This window comes from Schistocerca serialis, chromosome 5, assembly GCF_023864345.2.
Source record: "Schistocerca serialis cubense isolate TAMUIC-IGC-003099 chromosome 5, iqSchSeri2.2, whole genome shotgun sequence".
Lineage (NCBI taxonomy): Eukaryota > Metazoa > Arthropoda > Insecta > Orthoptera > Acrididae > Schistocerca > Schistocerca serialis.
In genome coordinates this window covers 92383966-92407560 of record NC_064642.1, presented here as the reverse complement: position 1 = coordinate 92407560, position 23595 = coordinate 92383966, and the positions used below count along the sequence as shown (strand labels likewise).

General features: G+C 44.2%; 1 protein-coding gene across 1 annotated transcript in view; it reads left to right on the top strand.

The window, feature by feature from the left end:
• Positions 1-22179, top strand: part of LOC126481764 (dendritic arbor reduction protein 1-like) — a 191124-nt gene extending 168945 nt beyond the window's left edge. The window contains exons 3-5 of the mRNA XM_050105719.1: positions 1730-1900; positions 2102-2228; positions 22115-22179. Coding sequence (XP_049961676.1) covers positions 1730-1900; positions 2102-2228; positions 22115-22179 — 363 coding nt within the window. The remainder of the gene's footprint in view (positions 1-1729; positions 1901-2101; positions 2229-22114) is intronic.
• Positions 22180-23595: the final 1416 nt, after the last annotated feature.

Below are 23595 nucleotides of genomic sequence, written 5' to 3'. Positions count from 1 at the left end.
TCGTGTAGTGAAACTCACCTTTAGTATGCAGAGGCTTTTAGGATATGCAGCGATTTCTGAAGACGACTCCTCGAAAATTAAAAGACATACAGTAAAATGACACATATCAGTGTATATAGCACCCTCGTATTGTTCGCAGGTAGATTCTGAGACTATGTTAACATTTAAAAATTTATATGTTGTCCACTTTTCCGTCTTAGTTGCATATATTTTACGATTAGTTTCGGGAACTTGTGATCATCTTCAGACCTGCGTTACGACGTGCAGAAACTACAGTTCGGAATACTGCAAGAACGAAAGCTTGCTAACATCGGAATACTGATGTGCAGTTTCTGCATGATTCGATAGATTGCTTACTCAACTACATACATCTGAAATTACCGTTTTTGATCGAAGGTAGCATATTGAAAAAAAAATGCAATAAAGCTGATTTACTCAATAAAGCTTTCTTGGCTTGGATCTGTCCGATTAACCTGTGTAATCTCTCTTCCTAGATAGAAATCTGCTACGCAATTGCCCTCTGTGTCGTTTCCAATATTTATACTCAGCAAGTTGCTTTTTCTTTCTGTTACTGCTCATCACCTTTATTATTCCCTTCTTCATTGTTGAGCCATACTCTGTGCCAACTATGCTGTCCACGCTCTCCCTGTCACTCTCTCTCTCTCTCTCTCTCTCTCTCTCTCTCTCTCTCTCTGTATCTATCTATCCTCTTTATCTTACTCAGCATTCACAAAAGCATTTCACAGTGTTAGCCAGTGGTCATCACTGGAGTATCCAGAGACAAAAAATAGGAGACAAGCATCTATAACCATTCTTTATCTTCCTTTTTTGACTTTTAACACTCTTATGATGAACAATGTCTCTTCGAAACCTGTTGTGGCATTTTGGATTGCTTCTATGAATATGTCGTAAAAAAAGAACGTCCTCAATCAATCACTTAATCTCCACGGAGAGTATTTTTACTCTCATACGATTTACATTCCTTTTAAGTCTTCCTTGCAGACGGCCAGGAGAGCTGTGTTATGTGTGATTAATGCAAGTCACCGAATTCACAGCAAAATCTTCCCTGTCCCGCTTCATCGCTCACCCTCTTTCTTGAAGATCTTTTCGGGAGCAGAGCTCCGATTATTGAATGATCTCTTTCATTGTATCTGATAACTGGATAACTACTTTAGCTTCAGTGCACTTGCTGCCTCATTACAACTTATAATCTTTCCTTCCGACTAGATCTTTCTCATATCCAAAGCTCTTCATTGGTGCACTAAATCTCTCTGCCTCTCTCAGAAAATATCACATTTGTACCTTTTCCTCTGCCGCATATTATTATTATTATTGTTTCTATTATTACTATTAGCAGCGGCGAAAACAATGGCCTTGGTACTGGGGGTATTAACGCTCCAGTTCCTAGTCAGTACTGTTCGTCACATTGTCTTTACATGAATTCAGATCATTCTTAATTCTTCTAATACTGCATTATCATATTTATCACATTAAAGCTGTGATTCCTTACATAACAAAGATGTAAAAAACCATATATATGAACACCCAGGCCGAAGTAACAAGTAACCAGATGGCCATAATCTGATCAGGTTAAATAAACATAAGGAAAAACAGTTAGATCGTCTAGACATACTGCACAGTAAATATGTGGTCCCATACTCTTATTATTGTATTTTTCTTTCTTACGAAAGTTTTGGTGCTGAGATGTTGACGCGCAGTGGCTTTGCAGGTGCCGCTCCACCCCAGCTACTTCCAGCCGCAGCCGGCGCACCACCGACTGCAACCTCAGTCGCAGCCCCAGCAGCAGGCGGGGGCGGCAGTGGTGGTGGGGGCGGTCCCCGCGGCCGCGCCGGCGCCGGCGCCGTCGCTGTCCTACAAGCTGGCCGGCGTCGCCGCCTCCGTCTCCGGCTCCCCCTCTTGCTCCGCCTCTGCGCCCGCCCCCGGCTCGTCCGTCCCCGCCCCCACCCCCGCCCCCGGGCTGCTGCCGCGGCAGTTCGCGCCGCCGCCCACGCCGCCCGCGTCGGATCCCGGCTCCCCCGGCGCGCGCCGCACGCCGCCGCCTCCCTACCCTGCGCAGGCGCAGGCGCCGCACCCGCAGCCGCCCCCGCAGCCTCCGCCCCCACCTGCAGCCACGGTGCTGGCGGCTGCAGCCACCCCCACGCCAAAGTACAACCGACGGAACAACCCGGAGCTCGAGAAGAGGCGGATCCACCACTGCGACTACATCGGTAAGCATGTGTCTTTCACCGTCGTAAGACACCCGTATTGGAGCTAATTTTTCATTATATAGTGGTATGCAAGTAAGAATGAGAGTGTATAATTCGCTCGGGGCAGAGAGGTAAAGAGCGTACTGTGCATCGCCGGTGTGCTGTCTTAGTCCCACGCCACACTCTGCAGCCGTTTCCTACTCTGATAACAGGCAACGCTATGGTATAGGGTGACCATTACTGAACTATATGAAAGAAACGTAAATTAGTTGCAAATTAAGGCGTTCATACACTTTACTCAACATGAAAACGTCACTATAGATATTCAGAATTATGTTATGACATGTTCGACATGCCTGCCATCATTGGCGATGACGTGGCGCAGACGAATATCGAAATTCTGCATGACCCGGTGAATGTTTTGGGGTTGTTGTTGCAGACTTTGTCTTTAATATAGTCCCACAAAGAGGAGTAGCAAGTGTTCATATCCGGAAAATATGGCGGCCAATCGAGGCCCATGCCAGTGGCCTCTGGGTAACCCTGAGCCAGAATACAGTCCCCAAAGTGCTTCTGTAGGACATCAAACACTCCCCTGCCTCCATGGGGTCGAGATCCGTCTTGCATGAACCACATGCAATCACGATCACTTTGGATAATGGGGATGAAATCATTTTCCAAGACCTTCACGTAACGCTCGGCAGTCAGCCTGCCATCAAGGGATACCGCACCGATTATTCAGTGACTGGACACTGCACGTCACACAGTCACCAGTTGAGGGTGAAAAGACTTCTCGATCGCGGAATGCGGATTCTCAGTCCCCAAGATGCGCCAGTTTTTCTTATTGAAGAACCCGTCCAAATGAAAGTGGGCTTCGTCGCTAAACCAAACAACAATGTACATACTAATTCCCGTCAAGCCCCGCGGCCAGTCGTGCAGTTTGAACGTCCTAACGCAAAGCGTCCAGAAGTCATGACGATTTTATTTCATATAGTCCACTAATTGTCATCCTGTAAGTGCGGCAGTGAGCCACTGTGTCTGCTTCTGATTCTCGCTAGATAAAATTACTTGCTCGGAAACCTATCACAGCCATTTCTAAACGTAATACTTGGCGTGTTTGTTTTCGGTCAACCATAATAAATGCTACATTCGCTGAGTTCCTTCACCGTGCCTAATTGTTCTTCACGCACCTCGAAGCGCACATACACATACACTACAGCATCATGCTGTTAACTGGAGCGTCGCGTGGTACACACTGCCTCGCCACTGCGCATCGCCTTTCTTAAGTGAACTCCATTGCAAATTTCGTTTCTAAAGATTCCGAAGGTCCCATTATAATTCACATTTGAAAGTCAGATTCGTAATACTCTCAATTTTTTTGAAAAATGACATCTTGTCATGATTTCTTGATTCAGGTGCCCCTACCAATACGTTTTATGCAACCCGTGACGCCTTCAAAAACCGCTCACGAAATATCCATGTTCTCTCACTCGCTATGGCCAAAGTGTTATTCCTACAATAAAATAAGAAGGAGCTTTTTGTAGGAAATTTAATATAGTTGAATTCTGTACTGTGATACGCTTTTGTTGGAGACCACAGTTTTCAAATTGGTAAGGACAAACGGTTTTGAAGGCCATTTTATTCTTGAATAATTCGAATACTACAGCCTCTAGCGAAAACATAGTCCAGTATAAAAATTAACTACATAAATTTCCTACAAAAAGATCCAGTTTGTATTTTCTGTAGGACAAATAGTTTGCCGGCCGCGGTGGCCTTGCGGTTCTAGGCGCTCCAGTCCGGAGCCGCGCTGTTGCTACGGTCACAGGTTCGAATCCTGCCTCGGGCATGGGTGTATGTGATGTCCTTAGGTTAGTTAGGTGTAAGTAGTTCTAAGTTCTAGGGGACTCATAACCACAGCAGTTGAGTCCCATAGTGCTCAGAGCCATTTGAACCATTTGAACAAATAGTTTGCATGTAGCAAGGGAGAGAATGTGAAAATCCTGTGTATGGCATTTAGAGGTGGTGTGCGTTTCATAAAGCTCATTGGTAGAGGCAGCTGAATCAGCCTCTACCCACATATGTGACCATTTCTTGGCTCAGGCTATTTCCAAGGACTTAAAAATTGTTCTTGACAGTCGTGCCTTTTATGTGTTGGAAGCAACCTGTGTTGCAATATTTGCTATCACAGATTTTTGGTGATGGTACAGACAATAAATGTATCTGGGTACTTGAAAATAGGCTAAGACCAAAAGTGTAAAGTAATACAGAAAATAAACAAGCAATTTACAGCTGCAAGGTGATAAGGATGATTCATAAATTTCATACCTGCTATGGGTCTAGATTCAAAGCAAATCGCATAATATTACTTTCTGTGTCTATTTCGACAACATCCAATACTTGCATTGTTAATCTTACTGGCTATACTACATTCATAAACCAATTTTCTTGTTATTTCCTTCTTTGTTAAGTACCTGTAACAGGTGAGATATCACTTGAGTAAGGGTTACCTTTTATTTTCAGCAACTTAATCCTCGCATGATCGCAGTCATATTGCTTGGGGATTGAAATTGATGTTCTTGCACCTCTTAGTTAAAATTGTGATAGTGACATACACATACATGCTCTGCAACTTGTTCATCAAAGCGACCATCCTCAAATACCAGTCAAAGTAAGTCACTAAAGATGGGGGAGGGGGTTAGTCCCTGAGCCAAAAAAAGATCGGTACAGTTCACGGAATTCTCTCAGGAGGGTTTCAGCACGTGGGGTTGTGTGAGATGGTTCGGATAAGTTGTGTGAGTAGGGACATTTTATATGGCTCGAGACAAGGTATCTTGATGAAGGATGGGGTGAGGGGTACGTCTTCGTGGTTTTACAGGGTAGTATGATGGTTTTCGACTTTAGTGTGGCTACAGCACCAGTAGTCATTACATACTGTATGGAACAGTGCGTAACCTGAACTATTTAGTGCTCCACATCTGAATAATGTAGAAGTCACTGAAAACAACCGCAGCTATATTTCACTACTTTACAGCCAGTTCCGTTCTAAGTGTATGTCTTCAGGTGAAGCCAAAAGTTCACCAACTGTTGTCGTAACTGAATCTCACAAAGTGGCATGACTGAAGCTCTTATGTATAGTCTTTAGGCCTTTCTAAGTCATGACAGCAACAAATTTCTGTCGCTTGTAGCGAGAATTAATTAGGAAGACTGCCGGCCGGTGTGGCCGTGCGGTTCTAGGCGCTTCAGTCTGGAACCGCGTGACCGCTACGGTCGCAGGTTCGAATCCTGCCTGGGGCATGGGTGTGTGTGATGTCCTTAGGTTAGTTAGGTTTAAGTAGTTCTAAGTTCTAGGGGACTGATGACCTCAAATGTTAAGTCCCATAGTGCTCAGAGCCATTTGAACCATTTTTGAATTAGGAAGACTGTTGGTGAACTTTCTGTGGCACCTGAAGATCATTTGTAACTAAACCGATTGTGGAGTTTTGCACGTACCTAAAATACAGCTGCGGTAGTTCATATTAACATTAATTTTTCTATATGAATTTCGAAAGGTGGGATTCTGTGCAGATGAATCTAAGTAGGATGAGATGGACGTCATTTCTTTATCAGTTATTTACATTCCCCCTACTGTGGACGTGCTCAAAGCTATGAATCTGTCACTCGTCAGTCACTGAATTATAAAACTTTACAATTTTAATAAAAATATTTAGAAAGTAAAATGTGTGGTGATGTTTATGAGAAGCTGATGTTGATGTGATGTACATTCTCTTTATTATCAGTATGAGATGATGTGGGCTCCTCGTAACTATATGTAGGTATCAGGACGTGAAAAGTATTGGATACGATATTACACGGAAAGACATGTGGATCTCTAAGGTGGGAAGGAACTAATAGGTGTAACGTGTCAATTGGGTGATGAGTGGCAACGAAATGGTGGTTTGGGACCCCAAGTTGGGATTGGGTGGGATCGACAGCATAGGTTATGGAGGGAAGAAAAGGTGGAGGGGAAGGTGACTGAAATTATGTTGGGAAAGGAGATACAGTGTTTGGAGAGGAGGAGGTGCAGCAGCAAGCCAGGATTTGTCAACGATGGGGACAGATTGTAAGTAAACTGGAGATAGATGCTGCTCGTGGTCTTGCGGTAGCGTTTTCGCTTCCCGAGCATAGGGTCCAAGGTTCGGTTCTCAGTGGGGACAGAAATTTTCGCCTGCCCCAAGATGACTGGGTGTTGTTGTGACGTCTTTATCACCATAATTCATCCTCATTACGGTCGGAGGAAGGCAACCACCTCCATTAGGACATTACCAAGTACGGCAGTGCGCGTCTCCCGCATCGTTCCCCTACGCTCTGTCGAGAAGCATGGGATTTTTAATAATAAATAATTCTTTACTGATATTTCATTTCCTCGTCCCTGAGGCGTAAGAATATACTGGTAGCGGAACATTACTCTGCTCTGCAGCCAAAAGTATTTAAAATATATGAACACGGAATATTTTTAAGAAATGATTAACTGTGTAAAGATATTTTAAATACATAAAAGTACATTTAAAGTAATGACCTGCGATAAAGTTAAAACAAAAACACTGTACTGGTGGGAAGAACTATGGGGAAAGGGAAAGTGGATTGGTCGTTTGGCGCACATGAAGTGTTTATGGTGCTACTTCGTTTAGGCGGTTTAGGCTGTGGGGATAAGTATAATATGAGACAGTGGTTGGTAGGAAAACATGGGGTTCGGGATGCAGATAGGACGTGGGCTAGACCAAGTCAACCGTATGTAATAGGAAGGACGCGTGGGTAGGGAGAGAAGCCCTGAAATCGTAAACGGATATGGAGAAGCAAGTTGGCCTGAAAGGAGGGATTTATACCAGGGTGAATTTCATTATGAAGCGATGGGTCTTCTTCTTCTTCTTGTGCTGCCTTTGTCCACAATCGGTGCATTGTCAGCATGATTCCTAACTGAGCGGCAAAGATTAGTTCAAGGGATGGCCGGATGCCCTTGTTGCCAAACAGTTTGGGTAAGCGTAAAGTGAGTGAGGCGTGTAGATGTTTCCACGGTAGCACGTCAGGATTGCTGCAGTGTAGTCGCTGGAGTCGTGTTAACTGGAAGTATGGGACACACAGAGATGTTCAATGTGGGTGGGGAGGTGGGAAATGAGAAGTGCTGGTAAATAATACTTGCAGGGGAGGGTTAACTGATCCGGAAAACAAGGCGCAGTGTGTAGCGTTCAAGGATTTGGACAGATATAGGGTGCTTTACTCGCATTCAAGCCAAGACTTGCCCAACCTAAGAAGGCTACAGGAATCGTGCTTGCCTGCCCGCCTGCGCGTCTTCTCTCTGTGCTACGCTACGTAACAGTTTATTCTGTACGCTTGCACTGTAGTGTTTAGAGCAAGTTTCGGAAATACATATTCAGTTTTGGTCACTGTAGGCCTTAAAATGATGGATTTTATTTGTCCTATTTTTCCTTTCCCTTTCCGGCGTATTTCGGGCTTATTTATTTCAATATGAACGGTTCATTCTGTAACTTCATCCTCTTTCAACTATCCTTCGTTTCCATTCACCCTCTTTCGACTATCAGATCACCTCTAGTACATGTTTTATATATATATATATATATATATATATATATATATATATATATATATATATATCCAGGCAACATTTGCGTAGGATAGGTCGGAACAATGCTTTGTAGGTGCCAAGGATGGTGGAGGGATGCAGTCCCCAAGTTGGGCGGTTGGCAGTTTTACTAATCTTAATCTGACATTGGGTTCCTGTTGAACTGTTAGAAGGAGGAGTTACCATGTTCGTTCAGACCAATGGTTAGTCCAAGTTGTGATTAATGGTCTGTGGGACTTTGGCCGCTCACTTACCTAGTAAAATAAGACACCTACAACCGTTGTTTTGATGTTATTCATTATATTGCATCCAGTTTTGGTGACTCAGTACACTATCTTCAGATGGTAGCTGGCGCTTAGGGGGTAAACTCCAATCGTATGCACGATCCCATCAGTTGCCAATGAAAATGAATGGCTTCCGTAGAATTCTCTAAAAGCGATGTTGTGTTTACAGTTGCAGACACAACATCGCTTGTACAGTATTGTACCGAAGCCAGTTCATAGACATTAGTCACTGATGGAATCATGTATACGATTGGATTTCACCTCTCAGCGTCAGTTACGGACTGAACATAGTGTGTTGAGTCTTGGAAGCTGGTTGCAATAAAATAAAATAACATCAAAACTACGGCTGCAGCTGTTTCATTTTACTACGAGTAAAACATGTTTTCTGTAGTTATGAAAACCATCTCTCAAAGTCGAGATCCTATGCAGCTAAGAATCTGAAGATGTCTATTACACTGCAACGACAGCTAACTTCGAAGTTTAATTTCTGTAACCTTTTCGTGTCTCTGCCAAATATGACACCAGTTACACCAATTTTAATTACTTTTTTCAGGATGTGTTTTGCGATTTCGCTGAATTCACTTTGTGTGGCCAAAATAGTTCATCCTAAATAGCCAACATGCATTTTAGCAAATACGAAGTTCTTTTTTTATATCATATTAATCTAAAAAGTACATGTCTGAAAGAAGAAGCTTTTCTTTCACAATAAGCTTTCTTCAAACTACGTTGCATACCACCACCATATGGTTTTTAACATTCACTAAGACACATTCTTTTCCGATTTCAATTAGTGTTTGCCCAAAATTTAGAAAGCCTATGTACTGTCAAATGGGATTAAACCCTTAGCGCACATTCCCACACATTTGTCAGCCACTAAGTCTTTGTCCTCTTTCAAAATATTTATGGAGTGACGAATCTGCTGGTCAAATTTACAAACATGTCGTAACATACTCGAGGTTACAGAACGAGTGTTTAGTAACTCTTTACACAATATGAATTGCAAAATACCTAACGATTTATCCGAACCTGCCTCATAAACAGACGACAATTTTTCCCCTGCTGGACTTGTGCACTGTTTCGTCTTAATTTCTTCACACTCTCCTTTAATTTGGGTTTGTTCATTTTCCTGCTCCCACCGTTATGATGCTTGAGTTACAGTGAAAATTTCTACGGAAACATATACCTGGCTAGTCATGTTGGATTCATAGCGCAACCTGTTGTCATGTGGAGCAGGCTGAACGTGTACCGTGAAGCTTCCCAGACTAGCGGGAAACCCATGTTGGCTTTGATTTAACCACTGTGTTCCAATACACATATACAGTACGTTTGTGCGTTTGTTGCGGCAAGTTCAGCTGCTTTAATGCACGCGGCGGAGATAGCGACAGGCAGGCTGGAAGCAGAATTCGTACACCTATGGATTCGCTTTAGCTCTTCCGTCGTCCGTCTGTACGCGAGGAACGCGATGCGGCGAGCAGCGGCAGCCAAGGCCCGCATGGGGTGGAAGAGACGCGGGCGCTGGTTGACGGATGTGCCGCCGCGGCGCTGCGATCATGCGTGCACGACAAACGCGCCGACCCGGCCCGGCGTGCTGTCGGCGCTGCATTGTTTGCGTCTGATAAACTGCGAGCGCCCGGCCGGTAGGCCCCACGTGATGCATGGCGCCGCCCGAATTAAGGCCGTTATTATGGAGCGCGGCGGCCCGCTAACACACCAAGTCCCCGTGTCGCCGCGACGCGATTTATGGCCACACCTCCACTCGCGTCCACCCGTTATTCGTTATTCGTTGGCCGACCTCCGATCAGGGAATTGTACTTCGAGTTGTCTGGGCCTGACCCAACGTACCGCTTGTGGCTTCACAACGCGTATCCGTGCCTACAAAGAAACGAGGTCGTGTGCGCAGTAGCGAAACGGCGCTGGGAGTGGGCTACTTCCTACTCGAAGCTGTCCTTCAGTCGTATGCGGAAAACGTGTCGCAAAAACAGTTCAATCACAGACAGGCCCTCAGACTTTGGGTAGTGCTGCTGACCACAGGCTTTGAAAGACAGCAGAGAGATGTACTGAAGTCAGTAGGTGCGTCTGGAGCTACTCCAACAGGAGGATGAAACTACACTACTGGCCATTAAAATTGCTACACAATGAAGAAACGCAGACCATAAACGGGTATTCATTGGACAAATATATTATACTAGAACTGACATGTGATCACATTTTCACGCAATTTGGGTGCATAGATCCTGAGAAATCAGTACCCAGAACAACCACCTCTGGCCGTAATAACGGCCTTGATACGCCTGGGCATTGAGTCAAACAGAGCTTGGATGGCGTGTACAGGTACAACTGCCCATGCACCTTCAACTCGATACCACAGTTGATCAAGAGTAGTGACTGGCGTATTGTGACGAGCCAGTTGCTCGGCCACCATTGACCAGACGTTTTCAGTTGGTGAGAGATCTGGAGAATGTGATAGCCAGGGCAGCAGTCGAACATTTTCTGTATCCAGAAAGGGCCGTACAGGACCTGCAAAATGCGGTCGTGCATTATCCCGCTGAAATGTAGCGTTTCGCAGGGATCGCATGAAGGGTGGAGCCACGGATCGTAACACATCTGAAATGTAACGTCCACTGTTCCAAGCGCCGTAAATGTGAACAAGAGGTGTCCGAGACGTGTAACCACTGGCACCCCATACCATCACGCCGGGTGATACGCCAGTATGGCGATGACGAATACATGCTTCCAATGTGCGTTCACCGCGATGTCGCCAAACACGGATGCGACCATCATGATGCTGTAAACAGAACCTGGATTCATCCGAAAAAGTGACGTTTTGCCATTCGTGCACCCAGGTTCGTCGTTGAGCACACCATCGCAGGCGCTCCTGTCTGTGATGCAGCGTCAAGAGTAACCACAGCCATGGTCTCCGAGCTGATAGTCCATGCTGCTGCAAACGTCGTCGAACTGTTTGTGCAGATGGTTTTTGTCTTGCAAACGTCCCCATCTGCTGACTCATGGATCGAGACGTGGCTGCGCGATCCGTTAGAGCCATGCGGATAAGATGCCTGTCATCTCGACTGCTAGTGATACGAGGCCGTTGGGATCCAGCAAGGCGTTCCGTATTACCCTCCTGAACCCACCGATTCCATATTCTGCTAACAGTCATTCGATCTCGACCAACGCGAGCAGCAGTATCGCGATACGATAAACCGCAATCACGATAGGCTACAATCCGATCTTTATCAAAGTCGGAAACGTGATGGCACGAATATCTCCTCCTTACACGAGGCATCACAACAACGTTTCACCAGGCAACGCCTGTCAACTGCTGTTTGTGTATGAGAAACCGGTTGGAAATTTTCCTCATGTCAACACGTTGTAGGTGTCGCCACCGGCGCCAACCTTGTGTGAATGTTCAGAGAAGCTAATTTTTGCATATCACAGAATCTTCTTCCTGTAGGTTAAATTTCGCGTCTGTAGCACGTCATCTTCGTGGTGCAGCAATTTTAATGGCCAGTAGTGTATGTTGTTACAGAGACCTTATCATGTCTCAAATATCTATGATTTATATATGCTGACTGAAGCGGCGAATGAAAATTTGTACCAAGGCCAGGATATGCTCCTCAGGAAGTACATGCGCTAACGATTACACCACCCTGGCACAGTGGATTTTACACAACTGCACCAATTTCCTTTGTTTGAATACTGGCTTTGGTACAAATTTTCATTCGTCACTTCAGTCTGCATATACAGGGTGATTTACGAAGATATGCAAATATTTTAATATGTTATTCTACAAGCAAAACTAAAGAAAAAAGTTCATATAAATATAGGTCCACAAATATTTAGTTACGGAGCTACGGTTAATAAAAGATTTTGCCTGAAATTTAGCAACTTCGCTAATACGAAGCCCTCGCAAAACCGTACTAGGTTAAAGTAAAGCACGATTTCCATTTTGTTGGTATTGGTCCGGTGAATCCAATAAAACATGTCCCAGACGTGTATCTGCAGTAGTTCTCTAGAACATACAGAGAAGCAAAGATTATTATACAAATAAATTTGTTTACTTTCCACTAATAATGTAGAAACTTTTATGTCATTGTTGTCAACTGTTAGTGAGTTGTTTCAGTCGTTTCCTAACATTGCAACGAGTTAGTTTTCTGTATTGTATGGTGGACGAGCATAATAACGACAGTGTATACAGGATGGTCCATTGATAGTGACCCGGTCAAATATCTCACGAAATAAGCATCAAACGAAAAAAGTACAAAGAACGAAACTCGTCTAGCTTGAAGGGGGAAACCACATGGCGCTATGGTTGGCCCGGTAGATGGCACTGCCATAGGTCAAACGGATATCAATTGCGTTTTTTAAGTAGGAACTCCCATTTTATTACATATTCGTGTAGTGCGTAAAGAAAAACGAATGTTTAAGTTGGACCACTTAATAGATGGCTTTTTAATAGATGGCGCTGTAATAGTCACGTAACATTCCGCCAGTGCAGACGGTATATGCTTCGTGATACATAACCCGTGTTAAAATGGACCGTTTACCAACTGTGGTAAAGGTCGATATCGTGTTGATTTATGGCTATTGTGATCAAAATGCCCAACGGGCGTGTGCTGTGTATGCTGCTCGGTATCCTGGACCACATCTTCCAAGTGTCCGGACCGTTCGCCGGATAGTTACGTTATTTAAGGAAACAGGAAGTGTTCAGCCACATGTGAAACGTCAACCACGACCTGCAACAAATGATGATGCCCAAGTAGGTGTTTTAGCTGTTGTCGCGACTTATCCGCACATCAGTAGTAGACAAATTGAGCGAGAATCGGGAATCTCAAAAACGTCGGTGTTGAGAATGCCACATCAACATCGATTGCACCCGTACCATATTTCTATGTACCAGGAACTGCATGGCGACGACGTTGAACCTCGTGTACAGTTCTGCCACTGGGCACAAGAGAAATTACTGGACGATGACAGATTTTTTGCACGCGTTCTATTTATCGACGAAGCTTTCTTTGTAGTTATTTCGTTTGACGCTTGTTTCGTGAGATATTTGGCTCGGTCACGATCAGTGAACCATCCTGTATAACTGAAACCACATAGTAGCTGTTACAGTTTGTAGATTATCTATGAAATAGAGATTCCTTTCAAATCTACGGCAGAGGAATACGCCGATATGGTGCTTTTATAAACACCATGTAACTAATTAGTTTATAACATTATTGTAATAAAGATCTAGTTTTTATAAAACTGAATGACATAAGGCAGTGTCATGTATAAAAGGTGTACAGCTTTGCTTCCACCGTTCTTTCCCAACAGTTGAGGCTTTAATGAAAGAAATTGATTACACATGTATCATTCAAAGTATTTTCCATCGCTGGCCACTACTTTCTCCCATCTTTCGGGCAGTGTACGAATCCCGCGTCGAAAAAATTGTTCATCTTTTGAAGCGATCCACGAATCGATCCAATTTGTGACTTCTTCATGAGATCGGTATTGTTGGTCAGCCAGGCCATACGCCATTGATCTAAACAGGTGATAGTCAGAGGGAGCAATGTCTGTAAAATACGGCGGGTGGGGTAGGACTTCCCATTTTGACGTTTCCAAGTATGTTTTGGCCTCTTTTTCAACGTGGGGTCGAGCGTTGTCGTGCTGCAAAATCAATTTATCGTGATTCTCGCTGTATTGCGGCCGTTTGTCTTTTAATTCTCGGCTCAAACGCATTAATATCTTGGAGCCGTGAATATTCGGATTGGCCTTCGACGTCGAAGCATGGCAGGGATATCCCCATGATGTTTTCCGTTTAGGGTTATCGCAATGAACCCATTTTCCGTGTCCGGTCACAATGCGATGTAGAAATACCTTCCGTTTTTGCCTCTGAAGCAACTGTTCACAAACACACAAACGCCGTTCAACGTCTCTTGGTTTCAGCTGACACGGGACCCAAGTTCCTTCTTTCTGAATCATGCCCATAGGCTTGAGACGTTTTGAAATGGCTTACTGAGTCACTCCCACTAATCGTGCCAGTTCTTATTGAGTTTGACGCGAGTGTTCACTCAGCAACGTCTCCAATTCTGCATCTATGAAAACATTCTCTCTTCCACCACTATGCCGGTCTACGACTGTAAAATCACCGTTCTTGAAGCGCTAAAACCACTCAATACACGTTCTTTCACTAATAGCGTCCTTACCATACGTACTTGAGAGCATTCGATGAGACTCAGCCGCTGTTTTCTTCATATTGCAACAAAACAGTAGCACCTCCCGCAAATGACGAGAATTAGGCTCGTAAACTGACGTTTTCAATTAAGAACAGCATTATGTTGCAGACACAAATCGAGTAATGTTTGAGTAAGGTTGTGTTGACCGATGTCCAAGCTAACTGCCTGACGTCTGCAATCTGTTTCTTTCGATCGCTTCTTTTCGTTGTCGCGACCTATCGGCAAACGGCGGAAACAGAGTTGTACACCTTGTATTCTTTCTTTCTTTCGCTTGTGCCTTTTTCCCGCAGTTAGGCAGGGTCGGCATGGTTAATCGTATTTGGCAATGTTAGTGGAAGGGTTGCTCGGATGCCCTTCCTGCCGCCACCCCTTACTACCCGGGACGGAATTAATGTACCCCAACTGTCTGCGACTAATGTAATCAATGGAATATTACGACAGTGTTCAAATGTATGCGAGCCGTGTAACTGAGGCGGGACGTGGGGATCAGCCCGGTATTCACCTAGGGGGATGTGGAAAACCGCCCAAAAACCACATCCAGGCTGCCCGGCACACCGGCCCTCGTCGTTAATTCCGCCGGGCGGATTCGAACCGGAGCCGGCGTGCTTACCCGAGTCCAGGAAGCAGCGCATTAGCGCTCTCGGCTAACCTGGAGGGTCTCAAATAAGAGTCGAAGGAAATGAAATGGAAGCAGTAGCAGAGAAAGAAATGAGGCAAGCTTGTACCCTATTCCCGATTAAAACCAATAAGAAATTTGGAGAAGGGATTAAAGTTCAAGGACAATAAATAAAAACTTCCAAGTTTCCCGTTCACATTGTAATTCTGTCACATATAGCAGAGTAATATTTTTGGTAATACTACATTTTTGTAAAGAAAATCATACAAAACTATAAGATCTAAGAAATGTACGTGGAAAAAATGGGAAAAAAGATGTTTTTACATGGGAGGTTAGATTGCGGCTTCGACCGCTCTACCAGGAGCGCAGGATCTCCTTGTCTGTACGGCCTTGCTGGTGTACAAAGGACGAGCTTCACGCACGCTTACAACAGCCGAGCAATCCTGTAACTGCAGAACCTTGCATTGGTTCCTATCATACGATGTTTCCGGTGTGTGTAATTCCGATAACTGCAGTTGTATTACTAAGGAAGCCATTAAGATTAAACTAGCAAGTGACAATAGAAATAGAGATAGGTCATTCTTTAAAATTCTGCTTTGAATCCTGCTCTGTCGGTCTGTCTGTCTGTCTATCTATCTGTCTGTCTGTCTCTCTGTCTCTGATCAAGTAACATACGAACAGACATAGTGCTACTTCCCATTTATTAATAAAATTCTTCTGGGCCGTTGACAGCGTTATCAATATGAAAAATTTTCCGACGTTTCGGCCAGTGTTGCAAGTGGCCTTCCTCAGCATAGTCCTGCGAAGGCTACTTGTAATAGTGACCGAAGCGTCGCACAATTTTATAGATTGGTAATGCGGTCAACAACCCAGAAGAATTTTATTGACAGTGACAACGGCCACGGAAGGCTACACTTACATCTATTTGCCCTTTGTTAATTAATATTTCGTTACAGAAACGTCTGACGATGTTCATCTTTCAAAGTGTGGTGGAAATAGTTGTTTACATTGTGTATCGTCATTCTGCATACGCCTGTTCGACGTAGACACAGCCATCGGTGGATTAAGTTGCCTGTACCGCGATGTCTCGTTCCATTTGTCCCTTGAAAATGACTGGCTATTCTATTGTAGAAATATCAGTGCTTTCTGCGAACCCGGTTCCTTTCGCATAGGTATTTTTTAACATTCGACACGCTGGTAGAAGCTCAGGTCTCACAAACTGTTCTCCACTCACAAAGCGTTGTGGGCGGACAACTTGTCCTGATTCACGACATTGTTGGCGGAACGCAAAAACACGCGTCTGCTGTGAACTGGTCGTTCACCACCATTGAGTTTATCGAGCAAATCGAAACCTGTCGTAGTGCATTTCGGCATCAAATAACAGTCACGCAGTAATAAGTCACATCATGCAGTTACTTAGTAGCGAGACAAGTCTGATTTCTTTTGTGTCGGACGTAAAATTCTCTACCCATTGTGGCATTCGTTCATCGTCGGTGTTAATCCCGTGGAAAGGAAGAAAGAATAGCTACTCTCGGTGTAGTTTATGCCATGTCTTCAGACTCAGACCCCTGCTCTTGATAATGTACCAGTTTTAAAGATCGTATCGCGTCCCCGTACGAGGTGGCTGGGTGCTGAATTCAGAGAGGAGGACATAATTCGCTGGCGGCGGACACGGGGGAACAAAGTGGAAGCGTGTCGGCGCTGTTCTAATTACGCGGCCGTCCGCAGAACACCTCGCCCAACGCAGCGCGGCCGGTGAAATACGAGTGTCTGGACGTTGCGTCGCCGGCTGAACGCTAAACCCTGGCCGCGATTTATGGGACGGGCGCCACGCGCAGGCGGAGACGAATGCTCGCTGCCGGCACCGGTCGCTGATGGCGCTCACGTAGACGGCGCGCGAAATGTTTTGCGCGGGTAGCAGACGCGCAGGCGAAGATGTCTGCTGCGCTTTTCCTCACACCGCTCTCTACCTGCGACTGCAGCCTACCTGTCTGCGTTTCTGCCACATATTGTTAGGCAGTCATTGCCGCCAAACGTTGCACCACATAAAACTTATCCAGCCCTATAACAGAGAACAATAATTTAAAATAGACAAAGGGAATCCGAAATATATAGAACTACGAGAGGTGTTTTTTAAGTAAGTACCGTTTTGAAATTTAAAAAAAGACCTTAATCTACGCACTGACGCCACTACAGTCTGATTCTTCCTTGTTTACGTTGTGTACTGAGTGTTTAACATGCCTCCGATAGTCGTGAGTCCCGCCGACTATGAAGTATGGGCTGTTATAAGATTTCTTAGTGCTAAAGGCCTAAAAGCGATCGATATTCATCGTGAGATCTATGCAGTTTACGAAGAAAACATTATGAATGATGGAATGGTAAGAAAGTGGGTGAGAGCATTTAAAGATGGCCGCACAAATGTGCATGATGAACAACGGAGTGAGCGTCCTTCGATCGTTAATGAAAGTTTGGTGCAGAAAGTGGACGATAATGTGAGAGAAAACACAAGCTTTACGATTTCCTCCTTACGGGATGACTTTCCTAATGTTTGTCGTAGTGTTTTGTATGGCTTTGTGACCGAACACTTGAATTACCGAAAACTGTGCGCACTTTGGGTACCGAAAATGTTGACGGATGTGCACACAACTAAACGTTTAGACAGTGAATTGACTTTCCTTGAGCGGTACCACAACGACGGTGATGATTTCTTAAGCCAAATTGTTACTGGCGATGAAACATTGGTGGCCTACGTCACACCAGAATCAAAGCAATAGTCCATGGAAGTTGAGCAAGGGCATCCTTTTGCTGCAAGACAATGCCCGTCCGCATGTGGCGAATCAGTCCAAAGATCTCATCACATCTTTTCGATGGGAAACTCCGTACAACCGCGATCTTGCGTCCAGTGACTACCATCTGTTTCTGCACTTGAAGAAACACCTGGGCGGTCAGCGTCTTCAAGACGATGACGAAGTCAAAACAGCGGTGATGTAGTGGTCAACAAGTCAGGCGGCAGACTTCTAAGAGGAGGGTATTCAAAAACTTGTACAACGTTATGACAAGTGCCTCAATATTGGCGGAAATTATGTAGAAAACTAGATTAAGGTACAGGCTTTCGTGTAAAAATAAAATTATTGAGATATCTTAGCACGTCTTTTTCTTAATTTCAAAACGGTACTTACTTAAAAAAACACGCCTCGTACTTGTAACTACAAAATAAACTCACTGTACAAAATACAAGTCACAACGTTTAGGGAACACACTAGGCGCTTTTCAGTATTTTACATGAGGATGAAGGCGTATTAAGCGATCGTGTGGCGCTCCATTGCTATCGTGATGTGTGTATCTGCCAGCCGATTATATGGCTTCAGCACAGTAAGGTCGATCGACGTGCTGACATGACGTAAGGTAAGTAGCTCTATTGTTTGGAATTGCCCGCGCTCAAGCCGTGAATGGCAATGACCAACTTGTTACCATATCAAAGCGGACGGATTGGCCTGGCAATCATAGCCATGTAAAGTGGCATCAGAGAGGTGACAGTAAGAAAATCCTAACCGTTGGGAACTGGGGATGAGTTTCATGCCTTGTCAATAACTAACCGGACAGGAATTGCTATTGCCAGGTAATGCAGATCCAAGTCAACTGCGAAGGAGTGCAAGCAGTGGACAACTGGAGTGAGGTGTTTCGCATAAGGCCAATGTTCACTGCAGCAAAGACAGCTGCACGAGATCAGTGAGCAGAACAATACAGAAAGTGGACGGTAAGTGCCTGTAAGTGTGTGTGTTGTGTAGTGCGACGAGTCGCAATTGCCCTATTTTCAAATTATGTAGGGCGTCGAATACATCGACGAACCAATAAGGCGCTCAACCCACTGTGTGAGGAGGATGTAGTTCAGTCCGAAGGTACGTTTGTGACTTTACCGTAGCATGGTGACGAAGGGGCTATGAAATCTAAGCGAGACAGGTGGCTCTGTACAAAAATTAATTATGTATATACGAGCAGACATCTCATCCACCCGGGAATATAGAATCTCGACGATTTTTACCTGTTATCGATATCGATATTAGCAAGATATCGCTCCCGGGAATTCCAAAACTTTCAAGAACAAAAATAAAAAAAAATAATGTGGTGATGTAGTTATAAATTTGCAACTTTCCGATCTTTTTCCTTTAGTTGTACTGTGAAACCTTGCTTCTTGCCAAATTTCAGGATTCTAGGCCTACAGGGAGTACACTATATGTTTTGATGAGTGAGTTTGAGAGTATCAATCGGTGTCACATAAATGGCTGCATCTTTTGATGCCATTGACTTAGCATATTAAATTTATTACACCGCCAAGAGACCATAGCCCTTAGCACCTGGCATAAATGTGATCGTGATGCGTCCACCAACTCCTCAGAAAAAGCGGCCTTAACAGGCGGATGAACAGATAGACACTTGGACAACAAATTAAACAAAAAATTCTTTTTGTATGATGCAATCAAAAGCTAAAAAATTTCGGATTTTTCTCCTTTAGTTGTACTGTGAAACCTAGCTTCTTACCAAATTTCATGATGAAACTTTCTGGCAGATCAAAACTGTGTGCCGGACAGAGACTCGAATTCGAGACCGTTGCCTTTCGCGGGCAAGTGCTCTACCGTCCGAGCTACCCAAGTACGACTCACGACCCGTCCTCACAGCTTTACTTCCGCCAGTACCTCGCATCCTACCTTCCAAACTCCACAGAAGCTCCCCTGCGAACCTTGCAGAACTAAGGACGGGTCGTGCTTGGGTAGCTCAGATGGTAGAGCACTTGCCCGCGAAAGGTAAAGGTCTCGAATTTTGGTCCGGCACACAGTCTTGATCTGCCAGAAAGTTTCATATCAGCGCATACTCCGCTGCAGACTGAAAATTTCATTCTGGAAATTTCATGACTCTAGACCAAGTGGAAGTATCCTATAGGCTTTCATGTGTGTGTTTGCAACATATGTGACATAAATTGCAGTAGCTTTGTAATTCATTGACTTAGAAGTTTTATTTTCTACACCTTGAAGTGCCTGTAGACTTTACTATGTGAAATAAATTTCAACTTTATACTCAATCCCGCTCCTGCGAAAATGAGTTTTCAACAGTCGGACCGATAGACAGTCAGACAGACACACGGACAGCAAAGTGATGCTATAAGGGTTCCGTTTCTACCGATTCAGTTACAGCAGCCTAAAATGTAAGTAAACTACTATTTCAAAAATAACAACCGTAACGGTTAACAAATTTATCCCACTTTGAGCCAAGGCGACTAGTGCCTTGACGGAAAAATGTCTGGCGTTGCCTACGGAACAATGATTGTACCTAGGAGTGCATATCTTTGCCTGAAGCAAACCAGAGACCGCGAATGTCTTTGTTCTGGACCCGAAGAAAAAAGTAAATTGTAAGGGGAAGGATTGGGACTGTACGATGGAATTTTAAGGTCTTGCAAGCGAAACTTCACCAGTCGAAACAACCTTTACAACATGTGGATGCACATGTTGCCAATGTTGTTTCGATTATGCTGCAGAAATTTCGCTGGGGAGCCCTTACACATCTCTGATGTGTACTGTAGAAATCGAAAAGAAGGAAGTAAGGGAGAGAAGATTACGCATACAGTGGGATGAGTGCCAGCAACAGCTACGAAGAAGACACCAAGCTATTACCGCAGAATTAATTTCCGCGCGATTCTGCAAGGCGTGGGCTGGGGCCGCCCAGATAGCAGCAGCGGAGTGCTTTTTCGGCAGAGCAGCGTTAGGGAGCGGGACGTTCTTGCAGTTGGTGTCTTAAGGCCACGCAGCAGGCCCGTTACGGCCCCGACCAGGCGTCCGCAAATAATTTTTCGTCTAATGGCAAATCACAGCCAGCCAGCCAGCCTGCCCACGGCCGCACACTTAGTGAGGTCCTCTCTGGATGTGGCTGGAGCAGGACGCGGCGAAATGGCAAGCGCTACGCTTTCAGTATTGCCTATACGAGTGGTGTCCAGAAAGTAAGTTCCGATCGGTCGCGAAATGGAAACGACTATGAAAATCCGATAAAGCTTTGCAAAGATGTGTTGGGCAGTGTCTCTAGTGTGATCCTAGATAGCATCACGTCGCTCTTCTCATTTCTGAGCTCACAGTGAGCGCGTTAAGGTCTAGAAAATAGTGTCTTCCGCCAAGTACGAGGGCCTGGTGAGGAATTTCGCCTGAAGCTATGCAGCCAACATTACATAACTGTCGTGCGGATTCTTCTTCAAGACAATTCTCAGCCGCATTCTGCAGGAGCAATGAAGACGCTCCTGCATCGTTTTTAATTGTAAATATTTGATTACCCACAATACAGCCCGTAATTGTCTCCCTCTGAGTTAAATCTCTGCTCACATGAACCGCTGGCTATGAAGACAACATTATGGCAGCGTAGAGAATTGGCGGAAAGCACTGGCGGCTGTCTTCTGTGATGAGGGTATTGGGAAGCTGGTACAACGTTCCGACAAATGTTTAAGTCAGGACGGCGACTACGTAAAGAAATAGCTGGAAGGTGTAGCTAACTGTTACAAATAAAATATTTCTGATCTCGTTCCTAATGACAGCTTCCATTGGAATAAACTGTAATCAGCATGTGTTCATCACGCATGCGTTATCTCAATAACTTGTTTGCCATATAATAATCCTTTCTTAATAACGCACGCAAAAGATACGCATTTAAATATTTGCGTCTTTGAAGTGGGAGTTGTTCATTAAACAAAAATTCTCGAACATTTGGGTAACTTCTTGTTCTGAGCCAACAGTAACTTAGGGGACAGTTAACATAAGTTTTTTGTGTTGTTGCCACATATGTCGATAGACGATAACATCATAGAACAACAACGACACATGGTACTGAAAGTTGAAATGACTGTCATCAGTGACTATGCGACATTGAATTGTGTTGTTCCTACATCTGGTACATAAACGACATGTTTTGCAAAGACTTTCATAAGAAATTAACCTAATATTAGTCTTCTTTGTGCACAATACTGAGTTTCTTACAGATTTGAGAATGACTTCTGTAGAGCCCTCAGCTTATGTTGCATACAAACCAGTCCTAGTCGAATAAGAACGTTTGCAGTGCATTTGGCGATAATTTTCATGGTGGATGTTTGTTATAAATGATCCATAGAATTTTACACGTGTGTTCTTTGTTCCCCTTTGCAGGTTGCACCAAGGTCTACACGAAGAGCTCCCACCTCAAGGCGCACCAGCGGATACACACAGGTTAGTAACAGTTTTGAGTACTTTTCACAGCGGTAGCGACAGAGAACAGTCGTTTTTACCCTCGGATGAAATTTGTCCTCTCTCAACATAAATGAAAGACAGGTCGGTATTGAACACATATCAAGTACATCTGCTTGTGTAAAATGGTATATTATAAGTGGAGTTACTAATTGCATCATGAAAGACATTGCGGAAACCAAAAATTCCATTGACTAACTTCTAATACACACGTCGTAACGTGATTTAGGAATATACAGGATAGATGTAAGTGCTGATATTTCTACTGTTGACGGAGGAAGGTGTACTGAACAACATTCCATCAGTATCCACGTCATTTGCAGACTAATGAATGCAGCTATTAGGAGTAGTATGTTTTCAGATTGTTTAGTACCTTCAGGTACGTGTGACGAAAGCAAAAACTTGATACTTATTTTCCCTTCAGCAGCAGGTTAGATGTTACAGTGTGGATGCATGGATCCAAAATGGTCAGTCTAAACTGACAGGTGAAGTCCACTCAGTGGTGCAGCTGCGGTCATGCAGAAAACTTGAGGTAGTAAATTATGTGAAGTGCTTGTAGGAAGACTGTTAGAGGCAGAGCAAAAAACAACCAACACACTGATTTGTGCAGATATAACGTACCAGTAAAATATGTGTACTTATACCTGTTGCATTCTGCATGTGTACTTACATGTAGATAAGTATTGAGACTACTGAAGATGAATGGAAGTCCAAAAGGAGCCTAAGCAGTATTAAAAGTAAACCTTCCCATGAGTCACAAAGTTTTTCCTACAATATCTCCCGCTACGGATTGTTCAGTATTTCTTATCGTCCTCGCTGACTGAATCTATGGCGGATTCTACAGCCTTTCTAAAATGGCGTCTACCTCTTCCTTTGGTTTCAACTTGGTATGATTCCTGGCCTAACGAGCATTGCTTTAGAATCTCACATAAGCGCAAGACACTGGCTTACATTCTCGTCATCGGGATATTGAAACCACCGCTTGCTGTCCATTAGAAAGCTTAATTCTGGCGAAGAACATCTCTTGCATCAAAAAATATCCAACAAGTACCTTCGGGGCGAGTGTCACCACGCTGGTTACACATACCACGGAATAGGTTGACGATTTGCTATTCAGTGCATGAAACTAAAGCTTCAGTATTTTTAAGAAAAGCGACGCCAGTCCTCATGTTTTACCCATTGCAACTTCACTTACGATTAGTTAATTTTCAAGGAACAAATGTCAGACTGACGTTTGAGCAAAGAAACTGTTACCTCAGTTGGTAAGAAGGGAAGTTTACAGCATCCACTTTCATCCTCATTTACAGTTAAAGACAGTGTTGGGCCTCTTAAATTATGTCTATACCTGAGAATTCTTTAAATTAATTCCATAGTGTTTTGAAAACTTTGCTTAGCTCTCTCCG